We start from the raw sequence: 10,102 nt of genomic DNA on the forward strand, positions 1-10,102 counted from the left end.
TCTAAATTCTAATTAGGTTTGGATAGAATTAAATAAAACTTGTTGATAAAGTAAAGTTTAAGACGCGCATTGGTTTTATGTGCCGCCGAAAGGTTTTCTACCATAGTTTTGTCTGCCATACTTGTTTCAATAGTCCCCACAAAAAAAATACTACATTTCATCAATTAATGTAACACCACCTTTACTTTGTCCTTTTCTTTTTGGCACAAACCAATACTATCCCATGTACAACATAAACAGGCTCGTGAACAGCAAAAACAATTATAGTACTTATATGATAAGAAATAGATATCGGATCTAACAAATGGTAAGGAATCGTTTGGTTAGTATGTAAGTTATGACGAGGGAAAATGTAATTAGATTATTTTTTATTGAGTTTTTTTTTATATGCATTGCATTAATTTTAATGCAAGTCAATTATGGATTTTGTAATTTTTGCTGCTCAGACTGTGCCACACCTCGTCTCACCATCCGATACATATAGATACACCCTATTAATGAACCCTCAAACCAAACTCACTTGTCCTTTGGAGAGTTGCGACTTGCTTAAAGTCAAGAATCAATCAGAGTAATAAACCACTTTTTTTTAAAAATCTGCCTCAAGCACCCCAACACAGTAACCCTGCAGCCAAAAAGTCAACTGTATAAACTGTACAGTGAAGGAGCGCTCACATTTTTTTTTGCTTACTCTTTAGGGGTGGGGTAACTTATTTTGATGTTAATTATTAATCTCGAAATAAGCTATCTTGAACGTGCTAATCTAGCAATAAATTAATTGATACTGAAATTTAATCTCAAAATTATTTGGTGTTACTAATCACACAAAACGAATGCTAAAAGTCAACTGTAACCGATTGAGAATTGTTAAAGATCCTTCCAGACCTGGCGCAGATCCGACGCGAATCCATTTTATTATTGAACAAAAGAGGGATTGAAATTTTTTCAATTGGGTCAGTTTAAAGTCATTTAAAAAATTGATGACGAAACTATTTAAAGCCACAAATATATTTTTGAATTAAAAAAAAAATCAAAATTAAGATTTTTTTAAAAAATGTTACGATTGTTTCTCAAAATAGTGTATGTATGCAATATTTGTTAGATGATTATGAGACGTACAAATTATTTTTTAAATAAAGTTATATCCGCTCTAAAACACATAGTTACAAATTTATATTTTTTCCCATCCATCCAAGGCCCTTCAAACTTATCCCTTAGAGAATTTCACACCTATCACCTTTCTGTGCTTACATATAAATATTTTTTAAATTATTATTTTTCTTTTTTATCAAAATACACACAAAAAATATATTTATTTTTTATGAAGAATATTCTACCAAATACACCCTTCGTTTCGGCTGATTTTCCAAACCAAAAGTAGGTCTCGAAAGTCAAATAGCTTTATTTTGATTTTAGGCAAAATCATGTCTTTTATTCATTCCCTTTTTATTATTATTTTTTAGAAAATGTCTCTTAATTTTTACCATTATATAATGTTTAGTTGCATTACTTTTTTGGTACAAAAATAAGAACTGTTAAATCAATTGGGGAGGAAACCAAGAAGATTAACATGAATATAGAACTAGCAAAATAATTTAATAGTATATATTACCATATCTCAAACAAATAAATGAATCAACAAATCATACAACACTAAAACATGTTTCTATACTCCATTATACATAATTTTTTTCTAAGGCTTAAATCAAAGTGGAGCATGTAAATGTAGCAGGATCATACAAAGCAGGAACCAAGTATTTCCTTCCGTTTGTACCATGTGCATTGTAGCTTGCCCCTGTTGTTTTATCCACTAATAAATCTCCAGGATAGCCTGGGTAAGCGCCCTTCGCGTAGACACCAGGGCAAGCAGATGCAGCTTCTAATGGCGCATCTGCTTCGCCCTGGTAGTAACCGTTCCCAAATGGGTTTGTTGCGGTTCCAGCTAATAAGCTAGCTAAGTTGATCACCATACCGTCAACACCCACATCGTTGTTTGGTGCACCCAATGGTGGGGTCTGTGGTCCGTAGATGGGCTGGTGGAATGGCCAGGCGCAGTAGCCAGGACACAGAGTCTCTGAGTTACCCACCCAAATATAAGCAAATCTATAAGTTTTTCCCTTAATCACAGCACCCTTAGAAGCCCCATGAGTTCCACACCGATTGACACAGAACCCATCAACCGCAACATCAGAGGCGGTCAATACAACATTAATGGCGTCTTTCTGTTCACCCTTTGATGCCAATTGCACGATTTGCTTCTGGGTTAGTGATTTTCCTAGAGAATAATTTTCGACGAGAACCTGTTTGCCCAAATTGAGCGAAAGGGTGTTGTTAGAATTAGCGAGATGGTAGTATTTTTCAGTGGTTTTCCACCATTGTGCTACGGATGGATTGGTTTTAGATGGATTTGAAGAAGAAAGGGAGTTGATGAAGTCAGATAGAATAGCTCTTTGGGATGGCTTGAATTTGCCATACCATATCAAATTGACAGATATTTTACCAGAAAGAAGTGCACCCTTGTGGTAGTGCAAGAGCTGAGTTTGTTCTACTAATGCAGTTAGCTTTCTTGAAGCAAAACACACATTGAAGAAGGAAATCAATACAAAAAGTGATAAAATTACACCTGAAGAAGACATTTTAGCCTGTTTTGGGATTTAATTTGGATAGAATGTAGGAAAAGAGAAGCCGAATATATAAGAGAGAAAAGGTGTTACTATTGGGAAGGTGCTTAGAAAAGAAATTGATAATAAGTTCAACTAAAAACGCGTTGGCATTTTAATTGTTATAATTGGGCAAAACAGAGCAATGTACATATACCAACTTGTTTTTTCTAAAAACAAAAGCTATATCTAAACCTATTACAGGATTGCAACCTAATTTTTGCCTCCTCATACATGCTCTGTCAAGTTAGTATTGGTTTACGCCTCTTTACTCAGAGCGTCATATCCATATCTATTAATGCATAATGGAGTACATAGCTGCCACTTTATACAGATCCACTCCAAATTCATCAAAATTTCTGTTGTAAATGGAAAAAAACAGCAGTATTTGATGAACTACAATTGCAAAAAAAGACATGTTCGAGTGTTAAATAATTTGGGGAGTACATGAAATATTGCTCCTTACTATTCCCTCTATCTCTATTTGTGCGACAATTTTCTAGACTTTCTAATTTCGACCTTGACATTGGACATACATGAGATCTTTATAAGATTTGAGTAAAATTTGAAATTTATCGAAAAAGTATCTCAAGTCACAATAATTAGCACTTCAAAAATATTTTTAAAACATGGTCAAAGAATGTTTCATTTTACTTTCAAAATTTGAACGTTAGATACTTCTAAATTGGGACAAAGAGCTTTATTTATTTTGAAGTTCATTTCAGTATTTTTTTTTCTTCTTCATATTGTCAGGACACGCCACTTCTCCATTAGAATCACAGAGCTTTAGTGAAATTCTAAATCCGTAACTCTTGGTTCTTTTTGTATACAAACTACACATGTAATTTCTAAAAGTAAATTACATCCTATCAGCACCAGGTTAATTCAGTGTAAGGGGTTCTTTTTTTATTATTATTATTATGCTGAATAGTAAAAGAATTATTATTAGTATTTAAATACAACACAACATTCCTCCCAGCTTGTTTATCATTGAGCATTATTGATATTCATAATGGTTGTCAACTGGTCATGACATCCAAGCCCTACCAAAGAACAAAACAAAACAAGTTAGATATGCCTGATTTCTAGTTATATCAACCCTCTTGTCTTATGCAATTTGTGTTGATCCATTTATTAAATAAAAGTTGGAGACATGCCAGCTATCTATTTTGTTCTTCTGCCTAGTCGAAACAGGAAAAAGAGCCACTAAATTATTGGCTTCTCAATTAGTCTAACATATAATTGGTGAGCTAACAATTTGCTTAGCCTCAACTAACCCTTCCCTAATTGATCTGAATTCCCACGATAGTCGTCAAACTGTAGAGGCAAAATTTGCACAATGATGGATTATGGAACAAGGCCTATACACGGAACGTAAGTGAGAACAATATTGAAATGACAGATGATGCAAAGTAAGAATTGTTATTCATGTCTCGTCCAACACCACGTGAAATAAGATATTGTTCGATGAAAATAGGCCTTAGCCAAGCATGACTTACAAATGTATGAACGGCAGAAGCACAAGTTATACTCATCAAACGGAGGCTAACATATGGGAGATATAATGCTTATTATAAAGTTAACTTGTATTAGGTGTTAATAAAATTTTTTACTATCATCTTTCATTCCGATTTAAGAATAAACTATTCATTATGGTTATAAAGCTAAGGCCTTAGGAGAGGTCTGAAGATTATTGATGATAGTAAAGAGTTACTCTCCTTGTTTGCCTTTGTATTTTGTTCAAATTGTAGAAAAACATATTATCACGACTTTAGAGAATGCATATCTTGATATATTCTGTGAGCAAGTTAAAATGCATACGCGATTAGCAAAGTTGATAAAAGAAAAGTAAGTTTCTCATATATTATCGAATGAACGAATCAATAAATCATATATTACAAAGCTATGTTCGATTATAGTATATCCTATTTTGTAAATACTGCTACTCTCTAGACTAGAGTTGAACATGAAGATGTAGCAGGATCATATAGAGCAGGAACCAAGTATTTCCTTCCGTTTGTACCATGTGCATTGTAGCTTGCCCCTGTTGTTTTGTCCACCAATAAATCTCCGGGATAGCCTGGGTATGCGCCCTTAGCGTACACACCAGGGCAAGCAGATGCAGCTTCCAATGGCGCATCTGCTTCACCCTGGTAGTATCCATTTCCAAATGGGTTTGTGGCAGTTCCAGCTAATAAGCTAGCTAGGTTAATCACCATACCGTCAACACCCACATCGTTGTTTGGTGCACCCAATGGTGGGGTCTGTGGTCCATAGATGGGCTGGTGGAATGGCCAAGCACAGTATCCAGGGCACAGAGTTTCTGAGTTACCCACCCAAATATAAGTAAATTTGTGAGTTTTGCCTTCAATAATAGCACCCTTAGAAGCTCCATGAGTTCCACACCGATTGACACAGAACCCATCAACGGCGACATCTGAGGCGGTCAATACAACATTAATGGCGTCTCTCTGTTCACCCTTTGATGCCAATTGCACGATTTGCTTCTGGGTTAGTGCTTTTCCTAGAGAATAATTTTCGATGAGAACCTGTTTGCCCAAATTAAGGGAAAGGGTGTTGTTAGAATTAGCGAGATGGTAGTATTTTTCGGTGGTTTTCCACCATTGTGCTACTGATGGATTGGTTTTAGATGGATTTGAAGAAGAAAGGGAGTTGATGAAATCGGATACAATAGCTCTTTGGGATGGCTTGAATTTACCATACCAAATCAGATTAACAGAGACTTTTCCAGAAAGAAGTGCACCCTTGTGGTACTTCAAAAGCTGCATTTGTGAGTCTTGTACTAAAGCAGTGAGCTTTCTGGAAGCAAAGCACACATTAAAGAAGGAAATAACAAGAAAAAGTTTCAAAATGAAATGGGTCAAATTGGAAGACATATTTTATATTTATTTGTAAAGAGAAGCTCTAAGTAATTAATGGAAATTTGAGTGTGCAAGTAGTTTGGGTGTTGGAGAAGAGAGGCAGATTATATATAGCGCAATGGAATGAGTGCGTTTTGCTTGTTACGAAGAAGGGAGAAAAGTTGACTTTAAAATAAAACGCGTTTGGCATTAACTTGTAATAACTGTGGAACATAAGGAAGGAAGATCAATAACTTTAGTGCCAACTAAATGCGGTTTCTATGAGCATAAATATTTGTAATTTTTTTCCTTTCACGTCTTTCTTCAAGGTCCACACCTAATTTGTGCTTAAAGCACCAACAAACCTTAATTTTTTTTTTGCATTTTTTTCCTTTGATAAGACTGGCTCCGTCGACTTCCAACTATGTAACCATGGATCTCCAATAATAACATGCAAGATAAGAACAAAATACAGAGAGTGCTAAAATAGTGCTCGTTCAAATGGACATGATAAACACATCTCAAGATGTTACATTTGGTACAATGGCCACAACGTATTATTGACTTCATTACTGTTGCTTTTGAAAGTCGAAATATTTTTATTAGGAAGAAATGTGCAAAACAGAGCAATGTAAATATACTAACCCACATCCACAACATAACCTATTACCAACTACTTTATCCATCACCTATTTTAGGTAATACATTTTTTTCATTGTTACAGATAGTTAAGAGTAGTTATAAAATATTAAAATTTAAATTTTGATTAGGTAAAATCGATAAATCGAACTATTCACTATGTTAGTTGGTAATACTGTATTGAACTTGTAGTCGATTATGTCGCTAAGTCATGTTATTGCATTTATATTTTTCTACGTGGAGACACAGTATAATAAAACATCAACAAGTAAAAAGACATAAATAAAAAAGTAAATTAACTCAACTATAAAAACATATGTATTTGGGTCATTTATGTTTAGTATTTAGCTTTCTCTTAAAATTTGCACCAATGAGTTATGAACTAGTTTATATATGCCCTTCATTGAGTAACTAATTTGATTTTCGTGGAGATACCTAATACCAAATAATTCTAATATCTCATACCCAATTCAAACCTAAATAATATAATTTTAAAATTTTACTCTCGAATACCATACTAAATATCGAATTGCCAAAAATTTAGATTCAATTAGTAATATGTATCCAACCCTACATAATTTGTCAAATGGTGGTGAATTCGATGTTACATACATGTAGATTATGACTTTCTAATACCTGCCCTGTCTAGTTAATACTCCTCAATCCTCATACCTGCCTTGTGAGTGAAGTAATTAATAAATACTAGGTACGTACTAAAGTCACCATTATATTAAAGATTCAGGCCCTCACCACTTAAATTATGCACCTCTACTCAAAGCGTCGTTTCCATTATAGTTACTAACGCGGGGACCCTACGCGTGAGGGATAAAGATAAATAGTTCTAAATAACAAGTTGACGTCTTGTTTGGTTGTCAAGTTTGAAATTTGGAATAGTTTATCTCACAATTTATATTATAGTGGTGAATTAGTTATTTCAAATACAAACTCGGTTAAGTTATCGGAGGATAATTAATTAAGTGATAACTTTGTTTACATAGATTCCCTCCAAGTCTTGAGGCATTTGGACGATATTTCAGTTGATGTGGGAAAAAAACTCCATTTGTCCAACAATAGTTGTTCACTATATTTTTTTTAGTATGTCCTACAATACTTATTCACTTTATGAAATTAATGAATAATTTTACTTAGTTTCTAATTTATCCTTATAATTTATTATACTCATTTTTCTATAACATTTTTCAAGACGTTATATTTATTACTTCTTCCGTCCCATAACAGTCGTCCACTATTAACTTGACACACCCCTTAAGAAACTATAAATATAAGGGTAATTTTAACTATATCACCTTTTGAATATAATAAATACAACATCTTCAAAATGTAATATGAAAATTATTATAATTAATGATAAGAGTAAATTAGAAACTAAGTAAAAAATTAATTATGAATTTCGTAAAGTAGACAAGTATTGTTGGACGAACTAAATATATTCAAAAAGTAATACACTGAAATTATTTTTTATATTTATAGTTTCTTAAAATATGTGCGAAGTGAACAAGTTTTAAAATTGTGAGGAAAAATAAGAAATGCACATTTCGCTCTATATTTTCATGTGCATTTTTATCTAATAAATTTTCATGTCCCTGTAATGGTTGTCACCTCGCAATGTATATACTTCTTCATCTGCCTACTAAATCATGGACATTCTTCCAAGTCCTATACAGTGTATAAAATGTAAAGCTAATAATTTTCTCAGGTGCGCAACTAATAAGCCTTGGCCTTATTGAACATCACTAATTAATTAAGCTGAATTCCGAAAATATTGTTGAGTTGCATTACCTGTCTTTGTCTAAGGATTCCTAAATCAATTGAGCAAGGAAAACAAAATGACAAGGTAATATAGACATAGCAAAATAATTTTATGGTATATTATTATATCTGAAACAAATGAATGAATCAACAAATTGTATCTTACAACTCTATGCTCAACTATATTATAAGTATCCTATTATGTAAATATTACTTGTCTCTCTAGACCAAAGTGGAGCATGAAGATGAAGCAGGATCATACAAAGCAGGAACCAAGTATTTCCTTCCGTTTGTACCATGTGCATTGTAGCTTGCACCTGTTGTTTTATCAACCAATAAATCTCCAGCATAGCCTGGGTAAGCGCCCTTCGCGTAGACACCGGGGCAAGCAGATGCAGCTTCCAATGGCGCATCTGCTTCACCCTGGTAGTAACCGTTTCCAAATGGGTTTGTTGCGGTTCCAGCTAATAAGCTAGCTAAGTTAATCACCATACCGTCAACACCCACATCGTTGTTCGGTGCAACCAATGGTGGGCTTTGTGGTCCGTAGATGGGCTGGTGGAATGGCCAGGCGCAGTAGCCAGGACACAGAGTCTCTGAGTTACCCACCCAAATATAAGCAAATTTGTAAGTTTTGCCCTTAATAACAGCACCTTTAGAAGATCCATGAGTTCCACACCGATTGACACAGAACCCATCAACCGCAACATCAGAGGCGGTCAATACAACATTAATGGCGTCTCTCTGTTCACCCTTTGATGCCAATTGCACGATTTGCTTTTGGGTCAGTGATTTTCCTAGGGAATAATTTTCAATGAGAACTTGTTTGCCCAAATTAAGAGAAAGGGTGTTTTTAGAATTAGCGAGATGGTAGTATTTTTCAGTGGTTTGCCACCATTGTGCGACAGAAGGATTGGTTTTAGATGGAGTTGAAGAAGAAAGAGAGGTGATGAAATCAGATACAATAGCTCTTTGAGATGGCTTGAATTTACCATACCAAATCAGATTAACAGAGGTTTTGCCTGATAGAAGTGCACCTTTGTGGTACTCCAAGAGCTGCATTTGCGGGTCTTGCACTAAAGCACTAAGCTTTCTTGAAGCAAAACACACATTGATGAAAGAAATCAACACAAAAAGCGATAAAATGAAATGGGAAGAAGAAGACATTTTTCTTTTTCTCTTCTTAAAAACCAAGTTGAAACTTTGATTGAAGTTTAGAGTAGTTTGGATGGAATTTAGGAGAAGAGAAGGGAGAATATATATACTAAATAGTTAGTACTGCAATTGAGAGAGAGAAAAAGTAAACCGCGTTGATTAACTGGAGCTAGCTGCACAACTTAACAAAACTTTACTCCCATTTAAGTTATAGCGGTTACTACTTCCGCGGCTCAACAGTTCACAATGGACTTCACTGTTACAACTTACAGTTTACTTCATACATTAGTGCACCTGTACCAGTCTCCATATATATTCTTTTTTATTTTGATTTGATATTGAAATTAAAAGACGAAATACTTCTGAATTTTATAATTTTAAATTTAGATGAACCCATTGCTCCGCCGTAATTGTTGAGGGATGAGCTAACAAGTATAACATGCAAACGTTGGATCCACCAAACTGTAACTATAAACAATAATGATAATCAATTGACACCTATTTTCGTGTTCTAGATTGTACCCTCCTCATACCTGCCCTGTCAAGTTATTACTGTTACAAGTCAAAACTTAAATTCTACGCTTAACGCGTTATGGAATAGCTAAGACTTTCACTCCAAAGTCTTTAGTTATTTGGACTATATTTCTGTTGAAATTGACAAAAGAAGTATACCGAGTTTTCTTTTTTATTACCGTTTGATATCTATATTAAAGTTTGATTAATTTAAATTCGTATCACATAGAATTTCATTCGAGGGAAGTTCAACCTAATTCACTACATTACATCTATTGATGATAACTGGTAAGTATTTGAAGTTCTATTTTCCTTACCCAATGGCAAAATAATTATTGTATAGTACAATTATCTAAATAATTGGATGACTCTTCAATTATTTGCATTTATTAAAACACAACAATATTCCTTCCCATTTTTCATAATAATTGTGCATTATCTAAAAACCATCAATCTAATAATAGTTGTCATGACAATTGACATCCAAGCACTACAAAGAAAAAGAAA

The 10,102-nt window shown here is 34.0% G+C and overlaps 3 protein-coding genes across 3 annotated transcripts; all 3 read right to left on the reverse strand.

The window, feature by feature from the left end:
• Positions 1-1,574: 1,574 nt before the first annotated feature.
• On the reverse strand, positions 1,575-4,420 carry LOC101260720 (protein PHOSPHATE-INDUCED 1-like). The gene has a single exon (XM_069296464.1). The coding sequence runs from the start codon at positions 2,631-2,633 to the stop codon at positions 1,698-1,700; it is 936 nt and encodes a 311-aa protein (XP_069152565.1). The 5' UTR covers positions 2,634-4,420; the 3' UTR covers positions 1,575-1,697.
• A 71-nt stretch (positions 4,421-4,491) lies between these two features.
• Positions 4,492-5,777, reverse strand: LOC101261020 (protein PHOSPHATE-INDUCED 1-like). Its single transcript, XM_004237884.5, has one exon. It carries the CDS (start codon positions 5,552-5,554, stop codon positions 4,607-4,609), a length of 948 nt encoding a protein of 315 aa, XP_004237932.1. The 5' UTR covers positions 5,555-5,777; the 3' UTR covers positions 4,492-4,606.
• Positions 5,778-8,018: 2,241 nt separating this feature from the next.
• On the reverse strand, positions 8,019-9,678 carry LOC104644303 (protein PHOSPHATE-INDUCED 1). The gene has a single exon (XM_010321881.4). The coding sequence runs from the start codon at positions 9,092-9,094 to the stop codon at positions 8,150-8,152; it is 945 nt and encodes a 314-aa protein (XP_010320183.2). The 5' UTR covers positions 9,095-9,678; the 3' UTR covers positions 8,019-8,149.
• Positions 9,679-10,102: the final 424 nt, after the last annotated feature.

Source organism: Solanum lycopersicum, chromosome 4 (genome assembly GCF_036512215.1).
Source record: "Solanum lycopersicum chromosome 4, SLM_r2.1".
Taxonomy (NCBI): Eukaryota; Viridiplantae; Streptophyta; class Magnoliopsida; order Solanales; family Solanaceae; genus Solanum; species Solanum lycopersicum.